Genomic DNA, 20,353 nt, shown 5'->3' with positions numbered 1-20,353 from the left:
AGTTGGCAAGGTTGCACTCCTTTCTGGAATCTCCAGGGAAGAAATCATTTCCTCCTCATTCAGGTTACTGGCAGAATTCAATTCCTTGCAGTTGGGGAAAAACAAAACAAAATAAAACAAAAACAAAACAAAAAAACATAGCCTTAAAAAATAATAAGGTAGCTAATGATAGATAATTCCATTTTCATTTACCAATATCACTAAAATTAATTGTTCTCAAGTAGGTAACTTTTATCTTCCTACTACCTTCATATTCCTCTATTTTGATCAACCTATATCATAGCCTTTATATCACTAGTTACCAAATTTTATATCAGATACATATAAGGCAGCCATTAAAAATGCAGTTCTCTGGGCTTCAGCCCCGAATTCTGATACATTAGGACTGAGATGGACCAGAAAACTGAATTTTAATAGCCATCTCTCTTGATTCTGGTTAAGGTACTCTGGATCAGATGGAGAAACACTGCTCTGTTTACTAGATAGTAAACAAACAAACTCTTGAACATTATTTGCATTTGGAGTGTTAAGCTAGAAAAGCCATCAAGAAGTTTTTAATGAGTATCTACCAATTAAATTTTCATATAATCCATTTTATGTCTCTTTGTTCAAAAACAACTATAGATCATTTTCCCACCATTTTTAATCCTTCATCAAAAGTCTTAACACTGTTTTTCATGATTAACTTCACTTTAATGGAATTTAAGAGTCTTCACCTACCACAGCCTTTTATATAAACCTTTGTACAATATGTTTATTGAGTAAATTTTCTCTTTCTCCTAACTGCAGAAAAACTATTCTATCTAAAACCACCTGGTAGAATATTGTACATTCTATGATTGCTCAGCAAATATTAGCACCTGACTCCACATCTCAAAAAGAATCTGCAACAATCCTAAAGCTCTCTCATGGTGGTTTCCCATTTTGTGTGATTAGTCATTCCATTCTTAAAATACATTATTTTAAGATCTTCATATTTCACCTAAATCTATCAATTAAGTGCACTTTTTATGTAGACATCATAAAACTCCTTTGCCCTTATTTAAATATTCATCAAATCACTCTTTATACTTCACTTGCAAGAAAGAGACCTTCATTGAAAATGCTTGGTCCCTATGTTCTAATAAATTAAAAGAAAGTTATATGCCAATCTTATTTGATCATTTCCAGTGGATTAAATTCATTGTGAACCATTAGGGTCATACATGACTTCTAGAACATTCTCAATACTAGTCTACTCATGATTAATACACTCTTTTATTAAAACATACCTTGGGTTTTTTCCCCCTACAACTTTAAAGTGTATACCAAAAAGAGTTTCAAAGCCACAATCTTTTGAAGAACCAAAATAAAAACAGCAAAGCAGTTATGACTTAACAAAGCATATCTGTTTCAAACAACAGAACACTTCAGTTCAATATTCAAAATTGCAAAAATCATTTTTATAAACCATATGAAACTACTGGCAATCTATTATCTATTTATTAGGTAATTTACCTTATTATCAAAAATAAAAATGTGTATTGGTATAAACAAATATTTTCAAGGGCTCTTTCTCAGATACTCCCCATCTGTACTTTAACAACACCCTAACATACTGAAAACATAAACGATTTTCTGATGTTCTCAGAGGCATGAAACATTAGTGTTCAATGTAGCAACCACACTCAAGCATTTTGAAAACATTGCTTAAAAACATAAAAAAAGAGCTCATCAGAATGAAATAATCTAGTTACCAAAGTGTGCACTCCAGATCACATAAAAAATATCAGTTTCCACACTTGTGAAAATAGAACAAATTGAAAACATTCTCATTTTATCTGTCAAAACAGCATTATATGGATCATGAGCACAGTATTAAAATAAATATAACTTGTCTTGAATAACACTGTTAATTCTGTATTTTCATGCTTTGAAAAAAGGTGAATATATTTGCACTAATTCAAAATGATCATATGATACATTACAATAAAGATAAAAGGTATACAAAACAACCCCAGCCCCTGTATGACTAAAGAACATAATGTGAAACTCAAAGTCTTGAAATCTTTGAAATCTGACTAAATATCCTGTATAGATGGTGATGCAAGTTTCCTCTCACCCATTCTCTCCAAAACTGAGGTGGATGTAACCAATCCCCATGTCAGTGAAAACAGTGAGCCTATGTAAGCAATATGAGATTCTATTTACCCACAGGTTATGTTACCCATTCTGAGAACTAATCATACATCATTTCATAGGTTCAGTTACATTCATTGCTCTTGTCATTTCAGAGTTCAATAGTCTTTTTCAAATTATAAGGACATGAATAAATGAGAAAGACTGAAATAACTACATTTTAATGCTTATCAATAATTTTACAATGAACATTTTTAATTTTTTTTATTTTATAATGTTATGTGAATCACCATACATTACATCATTAGTTTTTGATGTAGTGTTCCATGGTTCATTGTTTGCGCATAACACCCAGTGCTCCATGCAGAATGTGCCCTCTTTAGTACCCATCACCAGGCTAACCCATACCCCCACCCCCCTCCCCTCTAGAACACTCAGTTTGTTTCTCAGGGTCCACAGTCTCTCATGGTTCGTCTCCCCCTCCAAATTCCTCCCCTTCATTTTTCCTTTCTTCTATCTTTTTTTTTTTTAACATACAATGTACTATTTGTTTCAGAGGTACAGCTCTGTGATTCAACAGTCTTACACAATTCACAGTGCTAAATGCTTTGAAACTAGAACACAATCACAAGAGGAAAGTCAGAAAGAACTCAAATACATGGAGGCTAAAGAGCATCCTACTAAAGAATGAATGGGTCAACCAGGAAATTAAAGAAGAATTTTAAAAATTCATGGAAACCAATGAAAATGAAAACACAACTCTTCAAAATCTTTGGGATGCAGCAAAGGCAGTCCTAAGAGGAAAGTACATAGCAATACAAGCCTTTCTCAAGAAACAAGAAAGGTCTCAAATACATAACCTAACCCTACACCTAAAGGAGTTAGAGAAAGAACAGCAAATAAAGCCTAAACCCAGCAGGAAAAGAGAAATCATAAAGATCAGAGCAGAAATCAATGAAATAGAAACCAAAAGAACAGTAGAACAGATCAACAAAATTAGAAGCCGGTTCTTTGAAAGAATTAGTAAGACTGATAAACCCTTGGCCAGACTTATCAAAAAGAAAAGAGAAATGACCCAAACAAATAAAATCATGAATGAAAGAGGAGAGATCACAACCAACACCAAAGAAATGCAAACAATTATAAGAACATATTATGAGCAACTCTATGCCAGCAAATTAGATAATCTGGAAGAAATAGATGCATTCCTAGAGATGTATCAACTACCCAACACTGAACCAGGAAGAAATAGAAAACCTGAAGAGACCTATAACCACTAAGGAAATTGAAGCAGTCATCAAAAATCTCCCAACAAACAAAAGCCCTGGGCCAGATGGCTTCCCAGGGGAATTCTACCAAACATTTAAAGAAGAATTAATATCTATTCTTCTGAAACTGTTCCAAAAAATAGAAATGGAAGGAAAACTTCCAAACTCGTTTTATGAGGCCACCATGACCTTGATCCCAAAACCAGACAAAGACCCCATCAAAAGGAGAATTACAGACCAATATCCTTGATGAACATGGATGCAAAAATTCTCACCAAAATACTAGCCAATAGGATCCAACAGTACATTAAAAGGATTATTCACCACGACCAAGTCGAATTCATCCCTGCGCTGCAAGGTTGGTTCAACATCTGCAAATCAATCAACGTGATACAATACATTAACAAAAGAAAGAACAAGAACCATATGATCCTCTCAATAGATGCAGAAAAAGCATGTGACAAAGTACAGCATCCTTTCTTGATCAAAACTCTTCACAGTATAGGGATGGAGGGTACATACCTCAATATCATAAAAGCCATCTATGAATAACCCACAGCGAACATCATTCTCAATGGGGAAAAACTGAGAGCTTTCCCCCTAAGGCCAGGAACACAGTAGGGATGTCCACTCTCACCACTGCTATTCAACATAGTATTAGAAGTCCTAGCCTCAGCAATCAGACAACAAAAAGAAATCAAAGGCATCCAAATCGGCAAAGAAGAAGTCAAACTCTCACTCTTTGCAGATGATATGATACTGTATGTGGAAAACCCAAAAGACTCCACCCCAAAACTGCTAGAACTCATACAGGAATTCAGTAAAGTGGCAGGATATAAAATCAATGCACAGAAATCAGTGGCATTCCTATACACAAACAACAAGACAGGAGAGAGAAATTAAGGAGTCGATCCCATTTACAATTGCACCCAAAACCGTAAGATACCTAGGAATAAATCTAACCAAAGAGGCAAAGAATCTATACTCAGAAAACTATAAAATACTCATGAAAGAAATTGAGGAAGACACAAAGAAATGGAAAAACGTTGCATGTTCATGGATTGGAAGAACAAATATTGTGAAGATGTCAATGCTACCTAGAGCAATCTACACATTCAATGCAATCCCTATCAAAATGCAATCTACATTTTTTTCAGAGAAATGGAGCAAATAATCCTAAAATTTGTATGGAACCAGCAAAGACCCCAAATAGCCAGAGGAATGTTGAAAAAGAAAAGCAAAGCTGGCGGCATCACAATTCTGGACTTCAAGCTCTATTACAAAGCTGTCATCATCAAGACAGTATGGTACTGGCACAAAAACAGACACAGACACATAGATCAATGGAACAGAATAGACAACCCAGAAATGGACCCGCAACTCTACGGTCAACTCATCTTTGACAAAGCAGGAAAGAATGTCCAATGGAAAAAAGACAGTCTCTTCAACAAATGGTGTTGGGAAAATTGGACAGCCACATGCAGAAGAACGAAACTGGACCATTTCCTTACACCACACACAAAAATAGACTCCAAATGGTTGAAAATCCTAAATTGAGACAAGAGTCCATCAAAATCCTAAAGGAGAACACAGGCAGCAACCTCTTTGACCTCAGCTGCAGCAGCTTCTTCCTAGAAACATCACCAAAGGCAAGGGAAGCAAGGGCAAAAATGAACTTCATCAAGATAAAAAGCTTTTGCACAGCAAAAGAAACAGTCAACAAAACCAAAAGACAACCGATAGAATGGGAGAAGGTATTTGCAAATGACATATCAAATAAATGACATATCAGTAACCAAAATATATAAAGAACTTATCAAACTCAACACCCAAAGAACAAATAATCCAATCAAGAAATGGGCAGAAGACATGAAGAACAGATATTTTTCCAAAGAAGACATCCAAATGGCCAACAGACACATGAAAAAGTGCTCAACATCGCTCGGCATCAGGGAAATCCAAATCAATACCTCAATGAGATACCACCTCACACCAGTCAGAATGGCTCAAATTAACAAGTCAGGAAACGACAGATGTTGGCGGGGATGTGGAGAAAGGGGAACCCTCCTACACTGTTGGTGGGAATGCAAGCTGGTGCAGCCACTCTGGAAAACGGTATGGAGGTTCCTCAAACAGTTGAAAATAGAGCTACCCTACGATCCAGCAATTGCACTACTGGATACGTATTTACCCCAAAGATACAAATGTAGGGATCCGAAGGGGTACGTGCACCCCAATGTTTATAGCAGCAATGTCCACAATAGCCAAACTGTGGAAAGAGCCAAGATGTCCATTGACAGATGAATGGATAAAGAAGAGGTGGTATATATACACAATGGAATATTATGCAGCCATCAAAAGGAATGAACTCTTGCCATTTGCAAAGATGTGGATGGAACTGGAGGGTATTATGCTGAGTGAAATTAGTCAATCAGAGAAAGACATGTACCATATGATCTCACTGATACAAGGAATTCTTAATCTCAGGAAACAAACTGAAGATTGCTGGAGTGGTTAGGGTGGGAGGGATGGGGTGGCTGGGTGACAGACATTGGGGAGGGTATGTGCTATGGTGAGTACAATAAACATATTTAAGAGATTTCTTCAAACAACCAGAAAAATGATCAGTACTGTAGACACAGAGGCTCCAAATTTAAAATCCACAATGTTGCTTTATAAAAGTGTTTGATGTTGGTCTCATTTACTACGTCAGTGAAATCATTTGTAAGGAAAGAATTAAGCAGATCCTTTGTTAAATTTGGTGGGATTTTATTAACTAACTTATACAGATAATGGGCCAACAATTGATTTTTATGTTTAAAGAAGACAAATATAATAGCTTCATAGTCATTACAAAGCCAAAAGCCATATTTTGGGAAAGGAAAATGTTGCAGATATTGCTTACAAATTCAATCACTCCTGCAGATAAATCAGACATGTACATGATCACATTTGATAAAACCTATTTCAAAACGCATCCTAAGAGTTACTCTCAATCAGGTTTTAAGACAAAATCCTGGAATTAGCAGGGGATTATTAAAATAATAAATACAACTGAATTTTTCAAACATTCTAAGTTGTTTTATGTGAGTGAGATGCCTTCACACTAAGAAATGCCATGTGAAATTCTTAGGAGACATCAGGTTAAGGTTGTTTCACTCAACACATACCAACAATGTGCCCCTCCTCGTGCCTGAAACAAGAGTGGGAAAAAAATGTTACAAATCTGTACAGAAGACCTCAAAAAGCTGGCCACTCAATGCAAATCAAACAGGAACAATGACAGAATTCGGGTTTTTTTCCCCCCCTTAACCTTTTTTCTCAATATAAATAAAAAATACAGTCAAGTAGGTAAATAAAGATCCCTCCACATTACTAAGACAATAAAGTGAATTATACCACACGGGAAACCACCATAGCCTTTCAACATGAAATTTCCCAAGAATTTTATGGATGTCTTTGGCTTTATAAGCATAAAAATGACATGTCAAATAATCACCCCAAAGAGAAGGTGATGAAACAAAAGACCTATTTGTCTCTTAAGAACATGATGACTCGGACCAGTTCAGCAGCTAACATTACAAGCACAACATGCAGTTTAGCAAGAATTTGAAAGACATGAGGAAAGGCAGCAAAAGCCTCTATGAGCCAATGTCCTCAGATATAGTACAGTGACCCTCACATCTTCATCCCTAGGAAAATGATACAGCAAACATTTCCAGAATACAAAGGCTTAACACATCCTTATTTAAGAAACATGTGCTCACCTCCATAGGTCCAGAAAATGTATCATCCTTTCTCTCATCCTCATGAAGCTTCAGGGATCTTGACTCAAGGAATGGGATCCAGGCCCTGCCTACACATCTTCACCCTGAGCCACCCGGGGCTGGTCGATCAGGAGAGAACTAGCAAGCAAATGCCTCAGACTGAGCAAAAATGTAACACTAGATACAGCAGGTCACCAGTATTGAGCACCAGGTCAAGAATTGCGAAGATGAAGCAGCAGAGGAAACATAGATACTGCAGAGAGTTTGGCCAGCAACAACTAGCTATGGCAAAGTAGCTGGTCATCATAATTTGGTCAAATACAAGTGTTTCCAGTTTTCGGTTTTCAACTACTGGTGAATTTTGGTGGGCTGCTGCCTTGTCACCTCATCCACCTAACTGTCCAAGATAAAAGCAGTTATTGGTGAGAAGTTCAGAAAATATAATTCCAACAACTCAGGATTCCTTGAAGCAATCTGATTTTTCTTTATTCCTTGGCACAAAATGTAGTCTGACAAGCTTAAGATCTTTTTTAAAAACTGAAACACTGTAAAATACTCAAAATCCAGCCCTTAATTTTTTTATAATGTCTTACAAAAACAATGGCATGCTCAGGGGAGAAAATAAAGTACCAATAAGCAAAAATAGAACCTAACAGACATCAAAAACAGGCCTGGAGAAAAAAATACGCAAAATAACCAAAACAGGATTAAACTGTATGTTTACCACATAAATTATTTCTTATACATACACATTCATAAAGTATCTCATTTTAAATTATGTTTAGGTATGTATACATTTTACACAGTTTATATGCGTAATACATTTAGTATCGGACATTAAAACTGTTCCTACTTTGCAAGATGATGAGGAGTACAGAGAAGACACATGGGCTAAAAGTTACTAAACAGAATGATGCAAAAATGCAGAAAAACGAGAAGTGGATGAACTAAGTTTTTAAAAACACGTGAGAGGTTAACGAAATTTATCAATCAGAAAATAGTGGTGGCTGAAGAGCCCTGCTTTTAACCAAATCGTCATTTAAACTTGTTGATTTGCTTTAATCCCAAATGTTTTTAATCAGTACAGGTGCTGCCAAGTGTTTGCTCGGTATCAGTATGTGCTCACATGCCTTTTTACACGGGCCCATTGCTAAACAAAATGTCACTAGATGAAAAGCCCAGTGTGCGAGTTTCCTGTGCCTGCAGTAAAAAATCACCACATCCTTGGTTGTTTAAAACAACACTATTTTATTCCCTCACAGTTCTGGAGGCCAGAAGTTTGAAGTCCGGGTCTTGATAGCGTTGCACTCCCCACAGAGGCTCTAGGGGAGAATCCATTCCTCGTCTCTACCAACTTGGAGCTGCCAGCATTCCTCAACTTGGGGCCACGTTGCTCCAATATCAGCCACCATGATCTCAGGGCTGGCCTCTGAGAAGCTTCAGTTCTGCTCTTAGGGTTTTCAACTGGGATCAGCCACCCCTCAGATAACCCAGGATAACTTCCTCATCACAATATCCTAATTTAATCACATCTGCAAAGACCCTTTAATCAAATGAGATAACATTTACAGGTTTCAGGCATTAGAGTCTGATGATCCTGGTGGGGAGGGAGGGGAGTATTTTTCAACCTACTATCCGTAGTATTCACAAAATTCTCCTAAAATTTCCTTGAATCTGACCCACTATTTTTTTTTTCTTTTTTTTTTTTTTAATTTACTTATTTCACAGAGAGAGGGAGATAGCGCACAAGCAGGGGGAGCGGGAGAGGGAGAAGCAGGCTCCCCGCCGAGCAGGGAGCCCGATGTGGGGCTCGATCCCAGGACCCCGGGATCATGACCCGAGCTGAAGGCAGACGCTTAACGGCTGAGCCACCCAGGCGCCCCTGACCCACTATTTCTTATTAGAATTTTATTAGTCGTGTCTATTCTTTGCTAATTACCCAAAGCATAGGCCACCTATTTAAATGCCTTTGTTATTATCTAGATAGGTTCTATTTGACAATACTTTAGGATCCTCCCCCAGCCCACACTGATTCTTCTTGCTCTCTTTTCTGCTTATTGCTTGGTCTTCCTATGTCATCATCCATGAGGTAGGACTTTGAAAATCAACCTTTTTCGTCTTAAGTGCGACATCCAATTAATCCTCAAGCTCTGCTGGTTCCACTTCAGTTCATTTCAAATCAGTCCCACTTGTCCTGCCGCCCCACTCTGAATGTTCCTGGCCTGGTTGTAACTGCAGGGGGCAGAGCTCAGCTAGCCGGCTGCCAGGCTCGGTCCTCTATACCTTGGCTCACCTTCATCCATCCTCTACTCTGCTGTCAGAGTGATCTTTCTCAAACTTTCTGAATCTGATCAATTCACCTACTTGAAACCTTTAAAAGATCCCACCATTCTCGGATTTAAGTTCGAACGACACAGACAGGGCTGCTACCTACACCCACAACCTCATCTTGTATTTCTATCCCATTCCTTCCTTCCATAACTCCTAAGCAGCCTGAACTAGAATCAGCTTTTTCTAAAGTATCATGATTTTTTTTTTTTTTTTACTTCTACATTTTGGAACATACTACAAGTTTCTGCCTTGCCAGGCCAAACAACTAGCCAAGTCCTATTTATGTTCCAGAATTTGGATAAGAGAGTACCTTGTTTAGCAACATATCCCTATACACTTTAAACAAGTGAAACATACAGTATGTGTACTATATCTCAATAATGCTATTATTGAAAAGAAAAGAAAAATGAATCGGGCTCAGATGGTCCTGAACTCATTTAGTGTTATACATATCTTCTCCAACTTCACAAGATCCCCTGTGCCTATCTCCCTAACATTTCTACTACACTGTCATCTGCTGGCTCATGAATGCTGGAGGGCATGGCCGTGACAAATTAGTCTTCACATTCTCCTTGAGTAATATAATGTCTGGTACAAGGCAGACACTCAGTAAATGTTTGTTGAGTGAGTGACAAGATTATATAATCCTTCAACACAGCATTACATGGTTGAAACCAACTATAATAGGTCCACCAAGTGTTAGAATGGAGTTTACAGTCACCTGGATTGAAGTCAGGTACATATAACTTGCCACTTAGAAAGTAAATTACCTTTGCGGGTAAACTACTATTAGGACTGACCAATACTAGGCTTTAAAATTCAAAGTACAGCCGTTAGGATGTAATTGCACTTTAGACAATATAATCCTTTCCCAATGAAATACAGCCTTTGTCCTCAATTTGCGTTCCAGCAGTTAGTGTTCATATTTATCCATCTGCTTACAGGGATGAGTCATCATCCAGCTGCTATAAGCTGTGTTTAATTAGCTTTAAAGCATTTTTCTAAGAGCTTCTGTCCTTCCAACTTAAGCTCCATTAGTTTTCTTGGCTGTCACATTATAGAACAAATAAAGTGAACACGTCCTTTTTAGTGGGGCCAAATCATTCATTATAAATACTTATATGCAGCATCCACACACAATGGAAGAGTATTCATTTCTTTGCATCATCGAATACATAAACTTTCATTTTTTTCCTGTTTTCAAAGCTTTTCCAAAAATGGTAAAGATCAGTCCTCAAAGGATGTTACGTCTTTTTTTTTTAAAGATTTTATTTATTTATTTATTTATTCGAGAGAGAATGAGAGAGAGAAAGAGCATGAGAGGGGGCAGGGTCTGAGGGAGAAGCAGACTCCCCGCTGAGCAGGGAGCCCGATGCGGGACTCGATCCCGGGACTCCGGGATCATGACCTGAGCCGAAGGCAGTTGCTTAACCAACTGAGCCACCCAGGTGCCCCAAAGATGTTACTTCTAACAACCAAGTTTTCATTAATGGCCTAAAGAAGAGAATAATTCATAATTCTGTTCTTCAGTGTAAAAGAATACAGACCAGAAGAATTCTATCCAGATAACATGGGCCAATTTTAGATGCTCAATCTATTAATTGCTTTCCTAAGAGAGTATGTCTTCTGGCATAGGAAACCTGGTTTCCTCTCCCATGGTTGGCAGGAAAGAGAGACAGAGGGAGAGAAGGGGCAAAGGACCGTTCTTGCCTTCTGTGATCTGGTGGGATGGAGTAGGAAAGAGTCTGAAGAGTTTCTCTTGGTAACTCCCAGTTTTCTACCTGGCTGGTTTAGAAGAGATTATATTCTAAATACTTCTGCTATCCCACTACCATTCCCTGCTCCAGCACCTTGCTTGCCTTTTTTAGAACTCTGTGATTTAGCTTTTGTTTCTTTATCCTTTTACGGTCTCTCTCCTCTGCGAGGGTGTAAGCCTCCATGGGCAGTCTCTGTATTTCCCTCTCACTAAACCCAATGCCTTACACATTCTGCGAATGCGGTGAATGTTGGGAGGGAGCAAAGAAAGGTTGAAATCAGAAGGGCCTGAGATGGAAATTTACGCTAGTGCAAAAGTTCTAGACAGAGGTCAATCTTGAGTAAAGTGGGGGCAGGAAGGGCAGAGGAAAACACAAATCAGCATCTGCTTCTGGCTGCAGGGAGAAACAGGCAGCCTTGGAAGAGGAAAACAGCCCCTCAAGCACTTCTAATTCCCTATTCTATTTGGTTTCATTAACAGGATTGCAATCGTATTATTTTTCATGTAAATATATGCTGCTCCTGTCACATGATGGTTCCTGTAGACTTGCTGGTCAGTCTGCCCTTTCTAACATTGTTTCTGTGGGAAAATGAGTCATAAATTCCAAATAACTGACTCACCAAGATTTTGAACATAACCAACTCAAATTATAACCTGGTTTTCATTTCAACTGTCTCTTATTTCCATCTTCTCTTTCTTTTCAACTTTCTGGTTCTCTCAGCTGTCTTCCTTCCCCCGCCCCCTGTGTTCGCGTACCTGCACACCCATGTGTTTGTGTGCACACACACCTTACATTCTCTCACAAGAAGAACAGAAACAAACATACCCGGTTCTCATATCCAGTTAGCAAGTCTTAGAATTCTTCCTTAATCATAAAAATTATGAGTCAGATATGAGCTCACACTCCAGTCCAATTCATATCCTTGTTGAGGCCTTATTTGCCTGTGCCCGGTCTGTCAAAATAGCCAGCTTGTTAGTGTCCTGATTCCAATCTCTTCTCCTTTCAGTCCATCCTGCATACACATGTAGCTCATAATTACCTCTAAAGCACTACTCTGCATCATGTTAACTCTTTTTTTCTCATATCACTGCCATGCCAAGTGAATAGAGCTTACTTCCCGAATTCACAGTCGAGGATTTCCATCTGATGAACCTATCCCACCTTCCCAACTTCACTTCCTATCACTACAGCCTCAGGGCCGCTTTCAGATCATCTCATTATTTCTTAGGCACACACTTAACCATCCTACCTGTGTGTCTTCACTCATGCACCTCCCTCTGGTCTTCCTTTCTTTCCCAGTCATCCTTTTATGATCAAATCTAGCCCCAAATCCTTGATAAAAACTTCTCGATCACCTCAAGATACAAGATTCCCTTTCTACATTCTTTTTTTTGTTGAGTTTTTACTTTAATTCAAGTTAGTGAACACAGTGTTATATTAGTTTCAGGTGTACAATATAGTGATTCATTAATTTCATACCTCACCTGGTGCTCATCATAAGTACACTCCTTCATCCCCATCACCTATTTAACCCATCCCCCGCCACTCTCCCCTCTAGCATTCATTAAGTTGTTGTCTGTAATAGTCTGATTCTTGATTTTTCTCTTTTTGTTCCCTTTTATTTGCTTCTTAAATTCCACATGAGTGAAATAATGGTATTTGTCTTTCTCTGACTGACTTATTTTTCTTATCGTAATACTCTCTAGCTTCATCCGTGTTGTTGCAAATGGCAAGGCTTCATTCTTTTTTATGGCTGAATAATATTCATATATCTATACCTATATAGATAGATAGATGACAGATAGATATAAAATCACCTCTTTATCCATTTTCAGTCGATGGACACTTGGGCTGCTTCCATAATTTGGCTATTGTAAATAATGCTGCAATAAACATCGGGGTGCATGTAGCTATTTGAATTTGTGTCTTCATATTCTTTGGGTAAATAGCCAGTAGTACATTTCCAGGATCATAGGGTAGTTCTACTTTAATTTTCTGAGTAGCTTCCATACTGTTTTCCACAGTGGCTGTGCCAGTTCGTATTCCCACCTATATTCTTTTTGCGCTTAGGAGGACTCTATGCATTTGTGCAATGTTTTCATAGTTTTTTTCCATATGTTTCCTATGAAAGCCTCACAACAACACAGCAAAGTGGATATCGTAAGTATGTACACTTCACAGATAAGGAGAAAGGTTTTCAGAGATGTGAACTGATTTACCCAAGCTTGCACAGCTGGAATGTAACAGAAATTATCTTTAAACCCTGGCCTTCTGATTCCATGTTAAATTCCCTATTCGGCACTTACTATAAACTGCCTCAGGTTGGTAATTATTTGCATCATTTTTTTGCTGTCTTCCAAACTAGATTATAAGCTCTGTGAAGGCAGTAGATACATAGAGAACTTGCCCCAGTGCATTATAATACACAAGATGAGAACTCAAAAAATATTTGATTGAATGAGTCTAAGAGTAAGTCAATCCATTCACCCAACTTAAAAAGCTTTGGTGATTCTGCTCTCCCTCTTTGTCCAATATTTGAATTCTGAGTACTCACCTGAACACTGTGAAAAAATGCAACGTATCTTGGCTATTTTTAAATTTCTTAACCTAGTCATCCCCAAAATAAGCTGCAAATTCCCCTAAATTTAAATACCCCTTAAGTTACTTTGATGAATAAAATGAGACCAGCAGGTATTTCAATGTTGGCCAATGTTGGCCATGAGTTGTAGGAATAAAAGTTGGGGAAAATGGCAAGTGAAGTTGAGTCATCTGGCACACTTGCTGAAAACACATATATCCAGGATTCAGCTCCAGTACTTTCTCAATCATTTTTCCTTATGCCAATTTTTATTGAACACATGACCCCAGTGGGCATACTACAAAACAATGAACCAGTGTCAAAGCGACACTCACTGAAGGCTCAGCAACAGACCATGTTGTTCGTATTAGCCATTTGTTTGTGTGGGCACAAGTACTCATGATTGTAATTTATACTGCACGTGAATTTTCTGCTAGTGACATTCTTCCTGTTTTGTAAAAAACGATTAAATTTTTCAATATTTTACAATGTTCCACAAAGAGCTGCTTTAACCTCTAAGTCTGGAAGTCACTGAACAAAGCACAGGGAACCTGAGAGGAGTATTTAAATAGAGGATTTTATGACAGGAAAAGAACTTCAGTCTTTAGAACTGAATTCAAAAGGTACTCACAGGCTCTCCTCGTGATCCATCCTGACCTGGAGCACCTGGAGGTCCTGCTTCTCCCTTTTGAAGATAAAAAAAAAAAGAGAGAATTCCATTTTCAGGCATGCTTATAAAATAATAATATATAACATTAAATATTAAAGTACCTTAGATACAAACAGAAAAATTACTTCTAGGTTGTTACTATTATTAATAAGTTACATGGTCATGGATGGCAACTATACTTGATACAGAATTGGTGAATCACTATGCTGTACACCTGGAATTGTCTATAACACTTCAATTAAAAAAATGTAACATTGTATGTCAACCATACTTCAATAAAATACTCAAAATTTTGTTTGCTATTATCTAGTTAATATCAAAGAAAAATTCTAACAATAGTACAGGATGTTTTTAGGCACAATTATAGATTTCTATTAACAAAATAGGTAAAGCACCTAAATAAGTGGAAATATATATGCTGTTTATGGATAGAAGAACTCATTCTTTTTTTTTTAAAGAAGAAGATAGCAAGAGGGGAAGAATGAAGGGGGGGAATTGGAGGGGCAGACGAACCATGAGAGACGATGGACTCTGAAAACAAACAGGGTTCTAGAGGGGAGGGGGTGGGAGGATGGGTTAGCCTGGTGATGGGTATTAAAGAGGGCACATTCTGCGTGGAGCACTGGGTGTTATGCACAAACAATGAATCATGGAACACTACATCAAAAACTAATGATGTAATGTATGGTGATTAACATAATAAAAAAAACTCATTAACAGTCTTGAAGCTATAAAGTCTTCATAGAACAAAGATGTTAGATGTCTCCAAATTAATCAAAATTTAATGCATTTTCAAAAGAAATCCCAAGAAGATTTTTGCTGTAATGTGGCAAAATGATTATAGGATTTAAGCAGAAAAACAAATTACCGAATAGCCAAGACAATTTAGGAGAAGACCAAGAGGGTGAAATGAATTTGTTCCTGAACACATATCCAGCTATGGGAGTTAAGAGTGTATACCAACCCAGGGAGAGATAAAAGATCAGTGGAACAGAAAAGGGAGCCCAAAACTGCCTTCAATAAGTTCAGTATCTGGAAAGGAACTGTAACTGCAGCAAATGGTACTTGGACTATTAAATATAATTTAAAAAATTAAAACTGAATAATCACACACATGCACACACAGAGGAAATAAGACCAAGGTATGAAAAACAGAATTTTAAATCCTTTTGAAGGAAACATAAGAAACTATATTTATAATTTGGGGGCAGAGAATATAATTTTTTAAGTAAAATGTAATAAAACAAACCATAATAAATTTTGATTATCTGACTCTACTAAAAATATAATGGCTTATCAAAAGATATTTTAAAAGTCTAAAGACAGACTACAGATTAGAATAAACTTGCATGTAATAACAAAGGGTTAGCAAATTAGTATCTAGAATTTAAAAGCCTTCTAGTACTCAATAAGAGAAATAAAATAAAAAATAAAAATGGATTATATAAAATACATATGAAATTTAAAAATTCTTTCTGGATTATTGATTTTAACTCTTCCTGACATCAAATAATTTATTATGGAATTCATGAAGTGACTATATAAATATCAAATCTATTATGGCAGCAGATAATTGAGTTAATTTATAAAATAACTCTGATACTGTACACTCATTCTTATGAGAGTAGGACATTACTTTCATTGCCAAAGGAAATGTGATCAAGGTTTCCATCAATCCTTTCGTATTTATTTTTATTTTACTTTTTACTTTAAAGTTGATCATTCTCTTGGAATGGAGCCAATGGATTGGATCATTCTTCTGGATCTATCAGAATTGATCATTCTAATTTAACCGTGCCACCCAACAGTTGCATTTTAAAACCAAAATAAAGCTTTCATTAAAAATGGAGTTACTTATAAGTTATTACTTGAAATTATTTGACACTTTAACTTAATATCCGCCTCTTTAAAATTAACACCTAAAATATTTATTTTTAGATGGCTGTAAAAACTAACATAGTTCTTAGTTATATGCCTTTAAAATACTATGCTTAAATTATTTAGGCATCTTATTTGATACCCACCCTTTTGCATCCTCAAGACTTTTCCCAAATTGCCAGTGTATGTAAAAGTATCTATACATACTTAACAATAAATATTAGCTGAATTTGTTCCTAAAATGTATAATATTTACATATCAGTACAGCTATTAAACTATCAGGGGCAGTATAATAAAGGGCGGGGAGAGGGGGAATAAGCCTCTTAAAATACACACACAGGCACACCCTCCAACATTTAGGCTTTTTGAAACCTAACAGTCATTAGGAGCCATGATTTTGTCTTCTGTTCAGCAAAGTATTGCATCATAACAAGCAAAGTTCTCTGCAATTATGCCACACTTTGTTTCGTACCAGAGAAAACACTTCATTCTACATGAGAGCAAGAAAGGAGAGCAAAAGCCTTTTTCTTGTAAATGCTTCAAATGCCTGAGTGGAAATAGGTCTAAGGGTGAAAGAGTCTTGGAATAAATGTACTGATGCACATGCCAACATTGTTTTCCATAGTTTCATATTCTAATGAATTTCCCAAAACCGTAGAAAATGAATCACAGAAGGAAGAACAAATAAAACCTGGCTAACATAATCAGCACTTAGAAAAAAAAAATTCAACCATATCACATTATGGAAACATGGATTCTCCCACTTTCATGAATTCTTGCATTTCATAAGCACAGTGAAATACCAACTCAAGCCAAATAGTTCATCTGTTCCAATTGTACTTACAAACACTAGCTGACAAGCTGACAGCTGACAACAGAGCGAGCAAAGAATAATGTTTTCCTGTAAATTAACCAAATTGGGAGGAGGAGGTGCTGCTAGCCATTGGGGTGCTACAGAAAAGCTTATGAAAATACCGAAGAGAAACAAAGATATATGTAGGATCCACTAAGTTTAAAAGCTCTAGGTCAAAAAGTCTGAAAAATTAAAGGGATGTGTCAGGACCTAATACAACAGAGAAATACTGCAATGACTATACCTAAACTTAACATTCATATTAATAGTCAGGAGGATTCACCCAAGCCATTGGTTCTCATGTATGGCCTCCACATCAGCCAGCTCAGCTTCAGTTCATGTGGGAACTTCAAAGGGCAAAATTTCAAGCCCTCCTGCAGACCTAATGAATCAGAAACTCCGGATGGTGGAGCCCAGCATTTGGTTTTAACAGAAGTCCAACTGATTCTGATGATCTGAGGACCATGGCATATCTGTAAGTCTTTAGGCCATGTACCTGCCCATACTTCCAGATACTGTCATATGTGACTTGCTAAGCAAATCTGTAGTTTAGCTCTTCTGTATATAGATGGAGGAGGGCAGTTGTCAAATAGTAGAAAAAATAAATCTGGGATTACATAACTACTTTGGTAAAAATTTCTCCTCTTACTTCTCTGATGACCCAATCTTATTTTTTTCCAATTAGCAGGAGGTTTTGTAAAAAGTAACTAATCATCATCAAAGATTATCAATAACGAAGTCCCCAAATTATTTGAGGATTTATTTTTATTCCTACTTCATGTACATCATGATACATAATTATATGAACAAAATGTCACCTATTCTTTATCATCTACAGCAGTGATTCTTACACTAGCCGCATCAGAATCTCCTGGAGAATTTGTTAGACTGCAAACTGTGGACTCCACTCCAGAGTTTCTGATTTAACAGGAATCAGCATTTCCAACAGGTTCCCAAAAAGTGCTGATACAGTAGCCCTTGCTCTAGCCCAGATCTCAAGATACTTACACATCCTTTCTGCTCTTACCAACACCTCTCTACAACGACACTGTATATATAGCTTTACACTTGGCATGGAGTTTTAGGATGGCCAAGCTGTTCAACAGGTATCTTGTTTATACAGGTGTTGTTTTCCTGACTTGCACATTCTTTAAAGGCAAGAAACATCTACATGAGTTTTTTTTATTATTATTACTTAGAATACTTAGAATTGTGCTGAGCAAAAGGTATAGTCCCCTTCTTTATAAACACTAAAGCATATCAAGGAAGGAGAAATGGGTTGTTTATTCTTAAATGTTTAATTTCGAGGGGATAAAGGAAATGAGGAAAACATTGATGCATAGGGCTACAGCATTTGCTGTTGTAAAATTATGCACACTGGTTATCAAAAGATGGTGGTAAATCATCTTTACCTAGAAGTAAGTGTCTTCTTGAATGCCTGAATAATGTTTCACTGGGAGATGAAGGATGATTTCTTTTGGGCCATTTTCCATAAAATAATTAAAGGCAATACACAACCTGTGAAATTCAGTATTGTGAGCAGAACCTAACCTGATCATTTGATTGCTTTCATGGCCTGGAGAACGTGGTATGTGTATATTTGTTTGACCGGTGGAAAAACGCATATAGCATGTCCCTAGCTCTCATTTATTATTTTGCTATCCTATTAATTTCTTTCTTAATATAAAAGAATTGAAAAAATGTTACTTGAAACATTATTTCTAAATCCAGTTTCTACAGCTAATGTCAAAGATGATTTATTCCACAAAAAGCAGCTATTTTTAAGAAGGAAATTTAACCAAAAACAGACATGTAAAATTGCATTGCATGTATATTTCCTTTCATGCTATGGCCTCTGGTACTTACCCACAAAAAAATTAAAAGAATGGAGAATAATTTAGTCTGTGGCCATGGCAACCCTCAAAATCAGGTGGGTGACCATTAAAATATAATTTAATCTTGAGGAGTTTCCTTATTTTATTGTTAAATACTTTATTTTGACTTTGATCTTACTACATGGTTGATTCTTAGTTTGTAAACAAATCTCTAGCATGCCAAAACATATACCGAAGATCTAAGACTTAGGGAAGCTTCTCCCTGCTTACCAAATAAACAGACAAGAAGTTTAGGAGGAATCATGCAGAGAGGGGAACCACACAAACTAGGCCTGGAATTCTATCTCTGTTGTGTAACTGAATACACTTCTGGATAAATTAATTCATCTGTCTTAATCTGACCTTACTGTCTAAGTGACATTAATACTCCCAATGTCGTAAGATTTTTTTTTTAACAAAATAAATTAAGAGGCTTTGTGAAAGTGCCTTGCACATCTCTAGGAACAGAAGGGAAGATTCATAAAAGTTAGCTGCTCCATTGCCACCAAAAAGTTGGGGTCTTAACTATCCTTTGTCTTATGATTTCTTTTACGTTGCATTCTTTCAAATAATACAGTCTTTTTATATTTCTACTGCTATGGTTTAGCATTTTTAGAAAAAATAAGTATCTAAAAAATAGTTACTCTTTTAATATTTTAAAACATCATAAAAACAATAGAGTCAATAGTTTCATCAACATTTTCTATATTTGAGAAAGATTATTTGGGCGTAACGTGATTTTTCAACAATTTGGTGAAAGGAATTTTCATTGGTTATTGAATTATGGCTGCGTGATCTTGGACAAGTTATTAATCTCCATTCTTAGTTTCCTCATCTGTAAAAGGATAAATTTTTTTTTTTTACCTACAGTTCAGTGATTTATGAGATTAATGTGAGAATGCATATAAAGTGCTGGGAAAAGAGCCAGGCATGTAGTAAGTATCCAATAAATTATGTCTCTTGCTATCGTGTGTCCTGTCCTGGGTTCACGTCTCTTCATACCCAGTTTAAACACTGTTTTTCAGTATTTCAATTGCTAACTGAAATTCTCATCCCTTTACCTCACTGTTCATCTGCTGCACTTGCTTAGGCAAACCTCAATATTCAGTAAATCAAACTGAAAGCCTCCTCAGACCCAGTACAGCAATGCTATAGTCTAAGTATAGTATAATATAAGTGTAACAATGTGAGGGGGAAAATAGTACGACAGTCACACAGACTGTAACTTCCAGCTTCAATGAGACTTCAACGCAGCTTC

The 20,353-nt window shown here is 36.8% G+C and overlaps 1 protein-coding gene across 3 annotated transcripts in view; it reads right to left on the bottom strand.

Moving 5' to 3' along the window:
* COL21A1 (collagen type XXI alpha 1 chain) overlaps positions 1 to 20,353 on the bottom strand; it is a 367,375-nt gene that overhangs the window by 27,116 nt on the left and 319,906 nt on the right. For all 3 annotated transcript variants that reach the window (XM_027603472.2, XM_027603471.1, XM_027603473.1), the window contains one exon: positions 14,451 to 14,504. In XM_027603472.2, the coding sequence (XP_027459273.1) occupies positions 14,451 to 14,504 (54 nt within the window). The remainder of the gene's footprint in view (positions 1 to 14,450; positions 14,505 to 20,353) is intronic.

The sequence above is a fragment of the Zalophus californianus genome, chromosome 7 (genome assembly GCF_009762305.2).
Source record: "Zalophus californianus isolate mZalCal1 chromosome 7, mZalCal1.pri.v2, whole genome shotgun sequence".
NCBI classification, from domain to species: domain Eukaryota; kingdom Metazoa; phylum Chordata; class Mammalia; order Carnivora; family Otariidae; genus Zalophus; species Zalophus californianus.
This window is presented reverse-complemented; position numbering and strand designations above follow the sequence as displayed.